Raw genomic sequence first — 17384 nt, 5'->3', positions numbered from 1 at the left:
GTGCTCCTCCAGTGAACTCAGAACCCAGCATGAGGTCTGCAGACAGCACGTCAGCAGCTCTTCCACCTGGTGCACATCACATCATGGGCCTGACCCCCAGCACCTTATCCAGAGGTCTGGGTTGAGGATTCAGGAATGGACATTCCTATCAAGTTCAAGATGCTATTACTGCTGTCTTGGGACATACTTAGAAGCCACTGGACTAGACTTCTCATGTATCAATTCATGAAAAAAAAAAAAATGCAACTATGAGGCTCATTTACTAATGAAATATAAACCAGTTCCTTGATCTTGAGGAAACCCATGTAATATGTGAAAAGCGGGAGTCAGGAAACAGAGACAAAACTTCTCTGCACAAGCTGCACACACCACTTAATGTACGCTTCACAACCACCCAGGGAGTTTTTAAAGGTATGTTCAGTGCTCCATCCTCCAGAAATTTTGACTGGACTGACCTAGGGCATCCTTTTTTTCCAGAAGTTTCTTGGTGAGGAATGTTCAAAGTTCAAAGGCTACTGTTCTGTTTTGTTTTTTTAAAGAGTCACCTCCTAGTCTTTTCGGTTCAGTCATGAACATGTTAAAAAAAAAAAAAAAATCTGATGCTGTCCTACATAAGAAATGGTGAATTCTCATCTGACGATTTGCAGCAGTATACTAACATGATTCTCAACATACTTACATGATTATTACATGATAACAGGATTACAAGTACATGATTCTTAACATACTTACATACACAATGTATATGGTTGCTCACAACTGCACCTAATCTGGCTTGCTAATCACAGTGGCCTAGTCCAAAAAGCAGCTGGTGACCTAGAACCTGGCCAAGCTCGGTATGGATGGCGACAAAGAGGCTGGGGTGAGTTGTTCTACTGCCATAGACAATGCCTGCCAAAGACATTGACGACAATGCCAAAGACATTGAAGACAAAGCCAATGCCAAAGACATTGAAATGTTTAATAAAACAACAATTCAAGGCCACCACTCTCCTGGGCTCCAGACCTGTATACTCCCAACTGTCTCCTGGACTTTTCCATCAGAGTACCGCAAATCCCACCAACTGACTCTACTCCTCCTGGGGCATTTGCAGCCTCTGTGAATGGATTTATGTTTGTCCAGGTTTCCAAGTCAGAGGCCTGTGTGTCATCCTGGGGCTCTCTCTTTCTTATACTCATTACATATGATTATCAATCAATTCCACCTCCAGATCTGCCAGAGTCTCTTGTTCTGCACCCTCACTGAAATGCTACAGCATTTCACCTGCATGACCCACCCATCTCCCTATTTCTACCATTGCCCATGTAACCCATTCCCCACAGCCTGCTAGTCTTCTTTCCGGAACACCAAATACATTATACCAGTTCCTACCTGCATGGTGCCCCTCCCTTCACACATAGCTCTCAAACAACTGCAGCCTCCTCAGTTCTCCCTTCACCTCCCACCACAATGGACAACCAGTGTTCTTCAGGACTTTGCTACTCTTGACACATTTCTTGGAATGTCCTTCATATCATATTATCTGGGGAAATACACATAGTTCTTTACAGGCTCAAATGAGTAATCCTTCCATTTGGTGCTACACCTAGCCCTCTCTCCAGGCAGTATTTCAAGCAAGGACTGAATACCGAAGACTTCTTTATCTTGCATTGAATTCTATCACTGCTTCTGTGACATTTTCACACTTGTTATCTGTAGATCTCTCTTCCTCTACTTGACTTCTAAACACTTATGGGCAAGTATCAAGTCAGATTCATTCCCAGAGCTCAAACTGTGGATTGAACAGCACAAACTGTCACCATGGCTCAAATATAAAGAAAAAAAAAATGCAAATAAAAGCCAAAGTTGTCATACACAATAACACCTGTCTTTTCACTCAAAGGAAGAACAACAGTGGTTAATTCACATGATAATAATTAAATATACTAAAATAAACTAAGTCAAAGCCATGTTTACTGGCCACCTAGTAAGAGGTGCAATTGTGGCTGTATCAAGAACTGTGTTAGACACTCTTGCACTGTTGGTGGGAATATAAATTGATACAGCCACTATGGAAGATGGTATGGAGATTCCTTAAAAAATTAGGAATAAAACTGCCATATGACCCAGCAATCCCACTCCTAGGCATATGCCCTGAGGAAACCAAAATTGAAAAAGACACATGTATCCCATTGTTCACTGCAGCACTATTTACAATAGCGAGAACATGAACGCAACCAAGATGTCCATCGATAGATGAATGGATAAAGAAGTTGTGGTACATATACACAATGGAACATTACTCAGCCATAAAAAGGAACACATTTGAATTCTAATGAGGTAGATGAACCTAGAACAGAATGAAGTAAGTCAGAAAGAGAAAGATAAATATTGTATTCTAACACATAAATATATGGAATCTAGAAAGATGATACTGAAGAATTTATGTGCAGGGCGGCAATGGAGAAACAAACATAGAGAATAGACCTACGGACATGGGGAGAGGGGAGGAGAGGGTGAGATGTATGGAAAGAGTAACATGGAAACTTACATTACCATATGTAAAATAGACAGCTGGCGGGAATTTGCTGTGAGGCTCAGGAAACTCAAACAGGGGCTCTGTATCTAGAGGGGTGGGATGGGGAGAGAGACGGGAGGAAGGTTCAAAAAGGAGGGGATGTGTGTATGCCTATGGCTGATTCATGTTGAGGTTTGACAGAAAACAACACAATTCTGTAGAGCAATTATCCTTCAATAAAAAAATAAATTAAAAAAAGGAGAACTGTGTTCGAGACATTCTCATCCAATCATTAGTTCACTAAATTGCAATTCAAGACTCTTGATAAAGCACATTCCAGATACAGTCAGAAAAGATACTTGGACTCTGGGTTTTTCCATGAGAACCCATCAAAATGGGGTATAATATGGAACAAAGAAGGAAACTCTACCCCACACTCAAGCTTTCACAGATGACTTTCTTAAGCAAGCTGCTGAAATTTGGTAGGAGTAAAATTTATTTTAAGCATATGCAACTCACAGATGCTCAGTCAACAAGGTCAGACATTTGATATTATACTTCAGTGTCTTCAGAGATTAAAATGTCAAATTCAGCGCTTAGCTTCTAATGGGGCTAAGTAAACAAGCTACCACACTCACCAGCCCCAGCCACCCCTTCTGCCCCAGCTGGCCCAGGGAACTTTCTAGACAACTGGATCGTGTCTACCTAAACCTGTTGCAAGGAAGCTGGACCTGATGACTCTGAAAAGGTGAAAATTTCAGTCAAACCGGTTATTTGGCGTAAGTCTCAAAGCCTGGATCCTTGCCTGAATTCAAGCTCACCTGCTTACGCCCATGGGCTGGATGGCAGACTACCCTTAGACATTGTGCAAAGAAAAAACTGTTGGAATTTTCTCAGGTAAAAAACCTTTTAGAAGGAAGATGAAAAAGAGGGTATGAGCAGAAGCTCTGATGCAAATGGGAATGACATATAAGAACAAACTAAGATGTAAATTCTGTTCTGTATGTGTTGATGGTTCAGAAATAAACAAGTAACAATTAACTGAAATAAAAAATGCTTCTTATAATTTTGAATGTCCAAAAATGATAGAAGACAACAAAACAGGGTTTGAGAAGCAGAATCTAGTTTTTGAATTATGTTTACAAGGAAACAATACCTAGAACTTGTTCTAGAACTTGGATCTTTTCTGAAAACATATCCCCATTAGTAAAACCAAAACCCATTTCTACTATACTAAGTCCAAATTAAAGCGCGCGCACGCACACACACAAACACAACTTTCACAGCAAGTCACATGGCAAGGGCCAGGAAAGTTTCTAGGTGTTCTTTTACAAGTTGAGTATCCCCATCACAGATCCTGCCCCCATATCTGGGCTTGGGGTACCAATATGGGCAATCTTCTCTTAAACACCATGATCATCAGTTTAATGTTAGAGCTGGCTTGCCCCTCCTGTGAAGAAAGTTTCAGACATTAGCTGCTGGTTCTGGAGCCTGGACCAAAGGAAAAACAAAGAATATTTTCTTTTAAGCAGGGCAGAATTCTTCCTCTTTATTGACACCACCTCTAAAAACATTTTACAACATGTTAGTGCCAGCACATGGACTGACTCTAATTATGTAGCACAATGAATTCTGGCAATTGGCGTCTTCAAATTTCAGAATAAGTTCTTGAAAATTTATGGACTATGAAACTGAATATATGAAGCATGAAATGGCAGTCCAAAGCCGATGGGAGCTATCAGCCATTTACTGCTAGATGGAGCTACATAATGTGAACAGAGGACAGACACACAGACTCTGGTTTCCTTTCCAGATCTGAAAAGCAAGATACTACTTAATCACTGGCCTAAAGAACCACTCTGGAAACAATACAAACCGTTAGGATAACCATGGCCCCTTTTAACTCGTAATGTCTAGCACATGCGATGCACTCAATACACATTCACTGAATTGAGAAACAAGGTCTCAGAACTTAGAGCTGGCAAGGGACACATCCACCTTCACACAGAGCGGGAATGAGGACACAGGCTCCCGGCTTCCAGGCCAGTACTGAGTGGGCGTCCTCTGGTCTCCTTAAAGAAAGGGAGGCTTCATCCTGGATACGGTGCAACATCCCCAAATTTGTTCTCTTTTATACAGCCCAGATCTACTGAGCCAAGGATATCATCTGAGGAGGGGCCAGGCAGGATGGCCTAGCTGAGAATACCATCCAGGATCACTTCTGGAGCAGTATCTCCACCTTTCTGTTTTTCAAAAGCAAGGAGCTTGCTCAACATTCCTCCAGCAATCTCCACATTCACTGCTCACTTTGTGACAGAGTTCTTCCACAAAAGGGGCCTCCTGAGTACCGGGAGAAGGAGTCCAGACTGTGGGCAGGTGGCTTCCTCATCCCCAGTCTTCTTCCTCCCTCTGCCAGCATCCTACATCACACACACTGACAGGGCTCCTCTAAAACCAGAACTCACACAAAGCAACACAGGCAGCGCCTAGGTGAGGGCTCCCGGGCCAGAGTTTGAATATAAGATCTGCCTTTTGCAAGCTGCGGGAAAGTCACTTTACTACCTCGGTTTCCCCACATATAATGACAAGAGCCAAGTTGTATGGTTGATGTATGAATTAAAAGGACCCTTAAAGTAATTAGCCTCCAACTAATGACAATAAATGGAAAAAAAAAAAAGACACTTAAAATAGTGTCTGACAGGACCAAGTGCAGTAAGACCAAAGGACACTATATCTTAGAACCAAACAAATCTCTCTAAAATGAGTAAATATTCTAGAATAAAACTTACCAAATTTGATCACTACAGGTCTTTAACGCTTGCTGTTAATAATTTGCCCCGAACATTCTGGTTCTCTTCTGTTACTTTAACATTTGTTCACCTACTCTCACTATTCTATTCAGAAACATTCTGTTTTAAACAAACATGGGATTAACAGGCAATTTAAGTGGTATTTATATATTTCTTAGAAAAGAATCTCTAAGCACTAATAGTAGTGTTCAGAAGGGTAACAGCAAAGAGCTGGGAACATTTCTGCAGTCAGAAAAGTGATGCTTTGGAGGCACTCCAAGGGTTTAAAATAAGGATGGGGTCCCCTTGCCACCTGCCTTCAGGCGGGAATCCTGTTGTCAACTGATTCAGGAGCTGGACCACAGCCTGGGACTCAGAGGAGGAGAGACTTCCATGGAAAAAACTAATTTCTTTTTTTTACTAAAATCATCATTCTCTTTCCTTTGCAAGATTGTTAAAACTCCAGATGTTCCAAAAGAGCTTTTTACATTGGCAGCAGTCTTGCCAGAGATTTCACCTCTATCGCCAGTGATTTCCAAACCTGGCTGCCCAACAGAAGCACCTGAAGAGCTTTTGAAAAATTCATACAACCAGGTCTCACCCCAGACCAGTGAAATGACAAAGTCTAGGGGTGGGAGGCAGACATCGCTTTTTGTTTGTTCTGTTTCAAATCCCAAGTGATCGTAATTTGAAACAAAGTTTGGGAACCACTGCTTTATGCCTTAGCGCTCCCGCATCAAACTCGCTCAGCACCATACCCTGTGCCAATGACCTCAACAGCAAGTACAGACCTGACTCTCGGAACCCAAGCTGCTCGATCTTGAAATTGTGCAATTAAACCTTCTGAGGCATGTTTCTCATTTCAAGTGGGTTTATGGTCGGCAGTCACGAAGCCAGACTCGCTCATGTTCAGTCTGGATATTTGGCACACGTGAATCACGGACATCAATTTTTTTTTTAATTTAAATTAAGTTTAATATTTCCGTTGGTTTAATGTCAAATTCGTCAAAACTAGGAAACACATCGCAAACACAAAAATTTCTGGATTTTAAGGAGGAAAGCTTGCTGTGAGCCCTGTTTTGAAACCGTGGGGAGCCAGCCAGGATGGGTTCCGCCCCTGGGGCGTTCGCACCAAGCTCCGGCTGTCTGGCCACGGCCTGTCCCACCGCTCCGTCCCATCCACCTCGAAGCCGGGACAGCCCAAGGGCTGCAGGTGGGGGCGAGTCTCGGGAGCCCCGGGAAATCACCACTCAGGAGAGTCCACCGCCCGAGGGGCGCGGACGGCGGGGGCAGCTCGGGCCGCACCCGGGCGTGGAGGCGCGGTGCGACCCGCCCCCTGGTGCCAATGTGGACCTCGGCCCTCCCTGACCCGCAGCACAGGTGGCCGGTGCCCGGAACCAGCTTCCGGGCCTCCAGGTCAAGGCGGCTCTGGGAGGACGGCTCCCTGGGGCGGGAGCCCGACCCGAGGCTGGGCGCGGGTGCGGGGCCGGGCGCGGAGGGCCGCTCCGGTCCTGGAGGTCCGAGGGAGCGGGGTGGACACCGTGTCCCGCCTCGGCCCCCGGGCAGACTGTGGGCGCACGTGCTGGGACGCGCTCGCCTGGGCGTCCAGCCCGCGGAGGGCAGGAGAGCCGAGGGGAAAGCCGCGCTCCGGGCTCCTCGGCCCGCCGCGCCCCGCGCCCGAGGCTGCCCCGCCGCCCGGAACCGAGACGCGCATTCCTCCGCAGCCCGGCGGAAAGCGCGGCCGCCCGGGACGGGAAGGACGGCGGCGCGGGCGTCCTTACCTTTCTTCTCCTCCAGCGCTAGACTCGCCTGGAAGTGCGCGGCCAGCAGCACCAGGAGCGCCGCGCGGCCCGCCCCGGAGAGTCGCATCGCGCCGGGCTCCGCTCTCGGTCGGGACGCAGCGGCCGCCGTGCGCGGGTCTCGGCGGCGCGGGACGGACAGGGCTCGCGTGGGGCCGCGGGCGTGCGCACCGAGCCGGGGCGGAGGCTGCGCGCTGCGCCAGCCGCCGGGACTTCTAGCTCGCTGGGGCGGAGGCGGGGGCGGGGGCGCCGGGAGGCCGGGCTGCAGGAGGAGGGCCCGGGAGGAGGGGCGGACGGCGCGCCTGACCGGGGAGGAACCCGCCGGAGGAGCGCCGGCCGGCAGGACTAGGGGCGGCGGACAGCGGCTGCCCCAGGAGGCCGGTGCCCAGGGAGGGGCCGTGCGGAGCCGACCCGGGCGTCCCCCGCGGACGCGCCTGCTGTCTCCCTGATCCAGCCTTCTTCGAGCCACTTTTGTGCGGGGGTTACCGTTTCCCCTCTTTCTCCCTCCAAGTTGCGGAGCAAACTTGTACTAACTCCAGGCAAACTGGCTGAGCCCTAGGCCCAAGGCCAGGTAAGGGTGCCCGGGGGAAAACCACCGCTTTATCCTGTCACCCAGCTCCTCTGAGCACCCGGGGGTCCCGTTGGGGATCGGAAGTGGCCTGGCAGCTAAGACGTTCGTTAGCGGCGCCCACGTGGCTGGGGTGGGTGCCTGCTCTCTGAGATGCGCTCTCAAGCCCGAGGGTCCTTCAGGTCGCGTCAAGCACCCTCGAATTCAAATGAAACAAGGACACCCAACTCCTGGCAGAGACTAGCCTTGGAAAAATGTTTGTTGAATGAATGCGTGGGCACCGAAGGAGTATGCCAGGGGTACATGGAGTAAATCACTTCAGAAAGTCAAAGCGCTTAGAATAAAGGCTTAACATAAATACTAGCTAGATGCCCCTCCGCCCAGAGACAACCACGCTGTAACTCAAGCGAGGGAAAGAGAAACCCACTAAGGACTGGGCAGGAAGAAATTAGGCTTTCTCAGGCTGCAGGATCTTTTTAGCTAAATTCCTTCAGCAAAGCCCACCCTAACCTACTGCTCCTCTTCCTCCAGGACAGACGTCCTCCACCATCTACAGTCAGGCTCCTCTTCACAAGATCCACTGTGACATTCAGGTGGGTTAGCTCTGGTCTCCCTGATATTTAAGCTGGAATCACAAACCTACAATAAATGGAGTTAGAGCAGGACCTTTCCTATGGTGGGAGGAGCAGAACTTGCATCTTTCCTTCCCAGGCAGCAAGTCCATGGAACCTGGGCCTCCTTTAAATGTAGAGTTATTTGTGTGTGTTCTTCATTTTAATGAATCAGGATGACCACTGAGCCTGCTGAACTCATCCAGCCCCTGGATGAAGAAGGCTGTGTAGATTCTGCAGGCCAGGGCTTCAGTCCCCTCCAAACGCTCCAAGCAAGGACTTAAAGTGGTTTGTGAAAAAACAACCACAGGAAAGCACCGTCTGCTAGAGAAGAGTGCAGGGGCACACAGCAGTGGGCATGGAGGGCAGCCAGGGGTACTTCTCATAGCTGACCTGCTCACAGGAGTTCCAGGCATGTACTCCACAAGGGCCACAGACTGAGCCCTAAGCCTTTGTTGAAGAAACATTTGTGCGGAGGCACAGATCATATTGTCCATTAAAACACGAAGCTACCACCAGTTTGGGGGTAGTACAGGAATTCTCCCATGAGTCCCCCAAAAGAGATCAATAGCAATAACCTTCACAGTACATCCTTCCACATGACCTGATGGTGTCTCAAGAAGGAGAGATTTGTGGAAAAGACAGTGTGACGCACGAGTCAGTACGGGGTGGGTCCAGTGACTGGAGAGGAAAGAGTGGTTCACCATCCTCCTGGGACAGGTATATGACATGTCCTCAGCTTGTGATGTGAGGGGTGACATTCAGGATGATTTTATGCTCTTTGATGGATACATGGAGGGGTGTGTACTCATAAATGTGTTACTTGGTAAGTAAAGAACTGTGTGACTGAGCTAGCAGAAATGATATCCTGAGAGAACAGAGCTTTTTCCCAGACTGGGCCCTTTGTAGAGGGTGCTCGGGTACTCAGCCTCTGAAGAAAGTGATCCCAGGTCACATCGCAGGCCATAGCCCAAGCAAAATCTGCCACCACCATCTCCACCACAAGAAAAGCAGAAGCAGCCCTGACTGCACTGTACTAGGTACTGTTCAGAAATTCACTTATCTGACCACCCATGAGCAAGGTTACTTGTCTGCCTTTTATGGCAAGATGATGCTGTGGCTAGGAAACGTCAAGTAAATAACTTGCCCAAAGTCTCAAAGCGTCCTTGCTATTCATGAGGCCAGTTTCAAACCTAAACCCTGGCAGTGTCCTTCGTCACTGTCATATTGCCACTTTTCCAAACCTGAGGCACATAGAGACTTTAGGCCCCCAAATTCTATTTCAGAATATTTTGGAAACTTTTTAGAGAGAGTACAACCAAAATTTCTACTTGACTGCCAAATTCCTAGATAAAGCCTCCCTGCACACCAAGCATTTCCCACATTAAATCTCCTGTCATCCATCCATTTTCATAACACAGATTTGTTCATTACTTTGCCAGCTACAAATTGGAAACTCTTTTTCTCCTCTAATGAGCAGTTCTCCTCTTTGAAGAGGTTTCTGAGTATTTTAAGTAAGAGTTCAATCCTTTCTAGAGGGCACAGGGCAGAGAATCCCCTGAAACCACACACCCGGTGGAAGGGGAGGAGAAGCCAGGGTTATTTGGCAGGGTGACGATGGGAGGGCTTCAAATATTTTAAGTTCCATTTTAGGCAAAAGGCATTTGGCCACCTGTTTTCGCTGGCCTTTGAGGTCAAAGAAAGAATTGAAGAGGAAAAACACCAGAGTGGCAGATTTCAGAACTTTAAAAATTATCTTTTGTAAACTACTGGAGTTTTCTAGAAGTGGGATGAGCTGCCTCCAAGTGGAAAGTGTGTTTGTCTATCGATAGAGAGATTTGGATGCAGGAGCAGTACTAAGGGAAGCTGTGAATTAAGGGCTGAACTAGATCCCTTCCAATCCTGAAGTTCTATAAGAACATGTGCTTCTAAAACAGGTTTCCACTTCAACGTACATGTGCTCAACAGCTCTTCTAAAGATATATTTTGAGAAGATATAAGACTTGCCACTGGGGAGGACATCTCCCCAGCTGGGAAGTAGTTGAGGGTCAGGAGTTGGAGGGAGACATATTTTCAAATGTCTGTCCTTTTACACGCTTACAATTTTATTCACTGTGAGCAGGGATCACACACCTCTGAAAGGTAAGAGTCTATGACCCCAGAACCCTTGCTGAGGTTCCTGTGAGGTGCTGGTGGCAGGCTTTCCTGGTTTCTTCTCCCTTTGAGTCAAGTTGGGTGCATTTAACTCTGAGTTGAGGCCTATCTCTGGCAGAATAGGAAGATGCAGCTTCTTCTTCAGGGAAAATATACTGACATATAAGTGCTGAGGCCTTCATTTGTCATTAGCATTCTTACTACTAAAAATTTTGTCATTAGTATTCTTCATTATCTCTAGGGTTGACTGTGTGGATCACAACAAAATGTGGAAATTTTTTTAAAAGATGGGAATACCAGACTACCTTGCCTGTCTCCTGAGAAACCTGTATGTGGGTCAAAAAGCAACAGTTAGAACTGGACATGCAACAACAGACTGGTTCAAAATTGGGAAGGGAGTATGATAAGGCTGTATATTGTCACCCTGCTTATTTAATGCATATACAGTGTACATCATGCGAAATGGTGGGCTGGATGAAGCACAAGCTGGAATCAAGATTGCCAGGAGAAATATCAACAACCTCAGATATGCAGATGATACCTTTCTAATGGCAGAAAGCAAAAAGGAACTAAAGAGCCTCTTGATGAATATGAAAGAGGAGAGTAAACAAATGTTCACTTGAAACCCAATATTAAAAAAACTAAGATCAAGGCATCTAGTCCCATCACTTCCTGGTGAATAGAAGGGGCAAAATTGGAAGCAGTGACAGATTTTATTTTCTTGGGCTCCAAAATCATTGCACATGGTGACTGCTGCCATAAAATTAAGATGCTCGCTCCTTGAAAGGAAAGCTATCACAAACCTATACAGTGTACTAAAAAGCAGAGACATCACTTTGCCAACACAGATCTGTATAGTCAAAGCTTTTCCAGTTGTCATGTACAGATGTGAGAGTTGGACCATAAAGAAGGCTGAGCACTGAAGAACTGGTGTTTTCAAATTGTGGTGCTGGAGAAGACTCTTGAGTGTCCCTTGGACTGCAAGGAGAGCAAACCAATCAATTCTAAAGGAAATTAACCTTGAATGTTCATTGGAAAGACTGCTACTGAAGCTCTAGTACTTTGGCCACCTGATGCAAAGAGACAACTCATCGGAAAAGACTCTGATGCTGGAAAAGATTGAGGGCAGGAGGAGAAGGGGTGACAGAGGATGAGATGGTTAGATAGCATCACCAATTCAATGGTAATGGATCTGAGCAAACTCTGGGAGATAGTGGAGGAGACAGGAGCCTCGCATGCTCCTGTCCATGGAGTCACGAAGAGTCAGACACAACTTACCACCTGAATAACAACAATAATGCTCAAAAAGCAGGAGCTTGTTTTGAATTCTAGTTTCTGGCATTGTTGAGATTTTTGTTAATTAATTTGCACAGGGATCTTGTAGAAAGTTTCTGGACTCTACCCAATGCCTTGCTCATGTTAAGGGTTTAAAATTGAGACTAAATATTTTATCCAAGGTGTCACTACTTGTCTTACTAGAAACACTAGCCTAGAGGTTTCAACTGGTGGCCTGAAAACCAAGTTCAGGATGCAGATGTAGTTATGTGGGGTCCATTTAATATTTTTTCCAATTAAAGTAATTTATTAATAGCAGCATTTAAAAATCAAGAGATTTCATATTCAAAATGTGGATTTTGTGTTTCTTTTGAAAAATGGAAAGTGCTGGCCAACTGGGTGGGCTTTCATGCAAGCTGGCATTTCGAAAGGTGATAACTGTCCCTTTCAGAAAGGACACTGGGTCTCCAATGCCACCAAGCCTGATCCAACAGGTCATGTGGCTACTCCTGGCATTAGTGTTTGCAGCATCAATCTTCCTGATTAAATAGTGCTGCTCCCACGTTTTAGGTGTGGTTCTCATTATGGATTTGCTCTCACCTCTACCGATTTCACTGATTCCTCAATGCCACGAAAAAATAGGATTTTTTACCATTCCACTGTAAAAATAATGTCAAATGCGACTAGAATTCTCGATGCCTGCATTTAAGGAAATTGCTATTGTGTCACTGGAGATTAGTGAGGTGTTCTGATGGTGGCACTTAGTTTTGTCACATGCTAAGATCATTTGGCAAGTGCCCACTGCCTTTCCTCCTTAGTAATCTCACTTGAGACCAATTAATTGTAGCCCAATGAAAAAAAGCAGAGTGTCCATGGGGTCTCGCTGTCCTCACCCCATGGCAGGATGGTACCTTCTGTTCCCACTACAGCCTTGGACTTGTATAACATGTTAATGGAGGGATTCATGTCATTTCTGGGCAAACTCTTCAGAGGCAGAGTGCACTTCCCCACAACACTTCCCTCTACCTTGGTTGGTGATGGTCCAGAGAGTGGACCCCTCCTCAGCCGGGGCCTGGAATAAGGATGACGGCAGGGAACAGACCCTTCAGCTTGTCACATCTACACAGTGGACAGAAAGAGCGGGAGAGAAACTCACTTTTGTTCATCTACGTGGATGTCCAGCTTGTTTCTTACTCTGTTATACCCTAGTATTACTTAGTTTATACAAAAGGTCTTCAACACCTAGTTAAATATTTAAATGATATTTTATGAATAATTTGTATTACATTATTTATGTTTGATACATAAACATTCATACATACATGTGTGTTTATGTAATATATATTATACACAAGTACACACACACACACACATATATGGGGCAGGGGGCATGTGTGAAGTAACCAAATGAATAAGATCTAGAAATTGCCGTTAACTAAATGGACTTTGAGCATGTATGTGTATGAAAGTTGCTTAGTTCCAGGGATGGAACTTGGCTCTCCTGCACTGCAGACGTATTCTTTATTGTCTGAGCCACTGTGAGTTTGAGCATATTTTATTTATTCAATCTTTCCAACAAAAAGCCTTAGTTTTTGTCTCCATAAATTGTCATTAATTCTTGCCACCACAGAATTATTATGACAAAATAATGTAGGTAAAGTAACTGCTGCTGCTGCTGCTGCTAAATCGCTTCAGTCCTGTCTGACTCTGTGCCACCCCATAGACGGCAGCCCACCAGGCTCTGCTGTCCCTGGCATTCTCCAGGCAAGAACCCCGGAGTGGGTTGCCATTTCCTTCTCCAATGCATGGAACTGAAAAGTGAAAGTGAAGTTGCTCAGTCGTGTCCAACTCTTCTAGACCCCATGGACTGCAGCTTACCAGGCTCCTCCTTCCCTGGGATTTTCCAGGCAAGAGTACTGGAGTGGGTTGCCATTGCCTTCTCCGGTAAAGCACGTAGCACATAGCAATTGACAATTGACAAAAACTACTGTGTACACGTTTTTCAGACCTGTGGGTTGTATGTGTAACATTTTTTTCATTTCCTGGAGGTTTTCGTAGCCTTCCTTATATGCAGACAGAGCAATAAGCAAACACAATTCATTGGCTCAGCTCTGAACCCTTAGATGGAGTGGCAGCCCATTAGATTTACCCTTCAGCTAATCTTCATGGTCATATAAACAATCTGAACATAGAATTAGTCATTAAAAACAAAACAAAACAAAACACCCCTTCAGCCTCCCCATGGAACAAGCTAGCAACAATGATTTTTTCCCCTGAGGTTTCTAATTATGAAACTTGGAGGTCCAGTGTTTTTCCTTGCCTTCAAAAAAAAAAAAAAACAAAAAACAAAAAAAACCTGCTATTTGTTGCGACAGCTGCCTGGGGAAATGAGCTATGACCCTCCAAGTCTGTGCCGGCCAAGTGCTCAGCCTGGTTTGCGGGTTCACCAAGCGCCCGCGCCACACAGTGGCTCCTTACTTCGCAGAGAGGCGCGGAGGAGCGCCTGACTGCGGACCCACGCCGGAGCTGTAGTCTGGCCTGGCCGTCTGGCCGGATGGCCCTGGAGGACGCGTGGAGGTGGGGGCGCGTCGGGGGCGGGCCACCCTAGTGGTTACTCGCAGCTTCCCCTGCCCGTGCTTCTGGGCCACCTGGGGATGTGCTGCGTGTGAGGCGCTCTTCTCTGATGTGGCCTGAGATGATGGTCTGACCCTTTATTGTGATTTTGTTCATAAGGATCTCTTTGTAACTGGGTGTTTTTGCTATATTGCCCATCCCCCAGTCTTCTCTGAACTTTTGTGTGCTTTTAAAAAATATTTAACTTTTAAATGAGCAATGGAAGCAGGACTAGCAGGCGAAATGGGGGGTGGGTGGTGATTTCAAGAGGATGGAGAAGAATATTGGCTGCTTTCCTTACACCTTCTTTTCTGAGATTTGGAGATATTTCTCAAGTTTGTTTTTCAAACAGTGATGTAGATTTCCTGCAATGTCTTGTGTCTAGCAGCTGTGACTGAAAAGGGTGTCCCTAAGGTCTGTGGAAAGCTCGTCTGAGGGTAGCCAGAAGGAAAGGAACAGGGCTGAGCTACAGACGAGCCAGCGAGATGGAATCCAGTGTATCCTCCTAGAAGCATGGTGGGGACCTTGGACATAGTCCTATCAAGGGAAGTGCCACGTGGTTGTGCTGCAGGGAAAATGGGCTCAAGCAAATGGTCACATTTCAGGTCTTGAGTGAGTCCCCGGGAGGGGCGCCAAATGAGGGGCCTTGGCTTTGCACAGGAAAGAACTCAAAAGCCAGACAAGGTAAAGTGTAAACAGATTTATTGAGGGTTATACACCCCATGGTTTCCCAGGTGGTAAAGAATCTGCAAACCAGTGCAGATGTGAGAGACGCAGGTTTGATCCCTAGGTAGGAGAGATCCCCTGGAGTAGGAAATGACAACCCACTCCAGTATTCTTGCTGGGAAAATTCCATGTACAGAGGAGCCTGATGGGCTCATAGGGATGCAAAGAGTCTGACCTGACTAAACATTGCACACATATGTGCACACTCCATTGACATAATGTGGGTCCTCTCAGAAGGTGAAAGGTGACCGTGGGGGATACACAGTTCATAGACAGAACACTGTCCATCTCAAAAGGCAAATGGCCAGAGGTGTGAGGGTGGTTAGTTTTTATGGGCTGGGTAATTTTATGGGCTAACAAGAGGGACGATTATTCCAACTCTCTTGGAGAGGGGGTGGTGATTTCCAGAAATTGAGGTACCACCCACTCTTTGGCGTTTTATGGTTATCCTTGGAACTCTCATGGCACCTGTGGACATGTAATTTACATACTGATATGTTGCACCAAGCATATAATGAAGCTCATGGTCCACTGGAAGTCACATCTTCCTCAATCCTGGACCTGGCTGATCCTTACTAACTTATACAGTATCTTAAATGGCGATGTCACTCTTCTAAAGGTTGTACCCTGCCCCCTTTCCTCCTGTTTCAGTAGGTAACCACCTTACCCAGTCCCTCTAAACCAACTTTAAACTGACTAAGGAAGGCTAGAACTACTTTGAAGAGATCCATGTCTTCTGAAGAAAACAAACACCCCTCTGCTGAACCTGGTGAGGGGGGAAGCTCTTGTTATCTGATAAGGGCGATTTCAGCACTGCAAGTTCTCCTACAGATCAGCTGACAGTGTCTTTACTGGGTGGGGCATCTTTATCTATCCTTAGAACACCTGATGACCCCAAGTTCTACATAAAAGAGTAACCCTAATCCTAAATTCTGTGGCAACAGCATTCATGGACCAATGTGGTCAGTGATATACTTTCCCCTGAACCTAAGGGGGCCCTGCGGTATAAAATATAAAATAAAATACTCTGCTTCATATCAAGTTCCATCTGCCTGTAGTCCCTGCAGGCATTCCTGGGCACAGTTCCTCTGCTCTGAATAGACTGTTGGGTTAACCCAGGACCAGCTTCAGAAGGCTGTACCTTCTCCAAGGCAGTTTATACACAGAATCACCAAGTCCTTTCTCTCCAGCAGTAAGCTAAATGTGCTTCTGGTCATCTCCCAAGACAACCTGTTGATTTTTCACCTCTTACACCAGCTGTGGGACATGGAGCTAGGGAGATTTGATCTTTGCCCTCACGTCCACACCTTGTTTCAGGTTAAGGAGGAGAAAAGTGGGTGGGAGATGACCTTCAGCTAGTCACAGTTAACTGTGAAATAATTGTCTAGTTTGTGTGGTAAACTCCTTAGTGGCCATACCTGCCCACATGCGGTTTGTTGAGTGATTGCTGTGTGCTGGGTACTTCTGTTTAATCTCCTGACTGATAAGGGCAGTGCTCAGCATGTATTCTAGTGGGTGGAAGACGGCCAGTAAAGAGACATTATGGGGAAAGTGCTGTGCCAGGAATAATGATGGAAGGAAGGAGCAGGAAGATCAATGAATTTGAAATGAGATGGGGGGAGGGGTGCTCCCTCAGAAGGAGAGGCAGTAAGAGTTGACAGAAATTACTGAGGAATCTGGGTGTGACGGAAAGACAAGAGCCAAGGGTGACCTCAAGGTCTTGGTAAGGAAGGGGGTGATGGTAGTCTTTACTGAGATGAAAAATGGAGCGGGGAGGAGAGTTTTAGAAGGAAAAATGAGAGTCTGATTTGGGACTTGCTATGTTTGAGATACTTTTAGACTTTAAAGTGGAGTACTGGAGAAGTTGGCTTTATGAGTTTGAGCTTCAGGCAAGAGGTCCAGGCAAGAGAAAAAAATTGTAATCATCAATATACAGATGCTACTTAGGCTCGAGATTGAATAAGATCATAAAGGGATTAGAAGAGGAGAAGTGATTAGAGTCCTGAGCCCTGGGGCCTCTGATGTGAAGAGACCTGGGAGATAAAGAGGAAGAAGCCAAGGAGACTGAGAAGGAGTGGGCTGATCTGTGCTGGAGGCAAGTGTGGCTTAAAAAGTTGCAGATCCACCCATGGAATCTGGTACTGGAATGTCAGTGGTGTCCTTGCCCAGAAGAAGTTTCACTGGAGTGGTGGAGGAGAGTCTGGTTGGAGTGGAGGTTTGGTTGAAATTTTATTAACTTTATAGGAATATTTAAGAAGTATTGACTTCTTTAAAATACTTTCTCTACCTCCTGATAATATTAAATCTTCACATTCAGAAAAATAATGTTTTCCCACTCCCCCCCCCACCCC

At 46.1% G+C, this 17384-nt stretch overlaps 1 protein-coding gene and 1 long non-coding RNA gene across 2 annotated transcripts in view; one reads left to right on the top strand and one right to left on the bottom strand.

Annotated features, from left to right (window-relative positions):
- EGFR (epidermal growth factor receptor) overlaps positions 1 to 7221 on the bottom strand; it is a 209919-nt gene extending 202698 nt beyond the window's left edge. Inside the window, exon 1 of the mRNA XM_061127612.1 lies at positions 7069 to 7221. Coding sequence (XP_060983595.1) covers positions 7069 to 7156 — 88 coding nt within the window. The 5' untranslated portion in view covers positions 7157 to 7221. The remainder of the gene's footprint in view (positions 1 to 7068) is intronic.
- Positions 7222 to 7405: 184 nt separating this feature from the next.
- On the top strand, positions 7406 to 12123 carry LOC133046140 (uncharacterized). Its single transcript, XR_009690422.1, has 3 exons — positions 7406 to 7657; positions 8186 to 8247; positions 10661 to 12123. It is a non-coding gene; the product is annotated as an uncharacterized LOC133046140 (long non-coding RNA).
- The last annotated feature ends 5261 nt before the right edge of the window (positions 12124 to 17384 follow it).

The sequence above is a fragment of the Dama dama genome, chromosome 24 (assembly GCF_033118175.1).
Source record: "Dama dama isolate Ldn47 chromosome 24, ASM3311817v1, whole genome shotgun sequence".
Lineage (NCBI taxonomy): Eukaryota > Metazoa > Chordata > Mammalia > Artiodactyla > Cervidae > Dama > Dama dama.
This window is presented reverse-complemented; position numbering and strand designations above follow the sequence as displayed.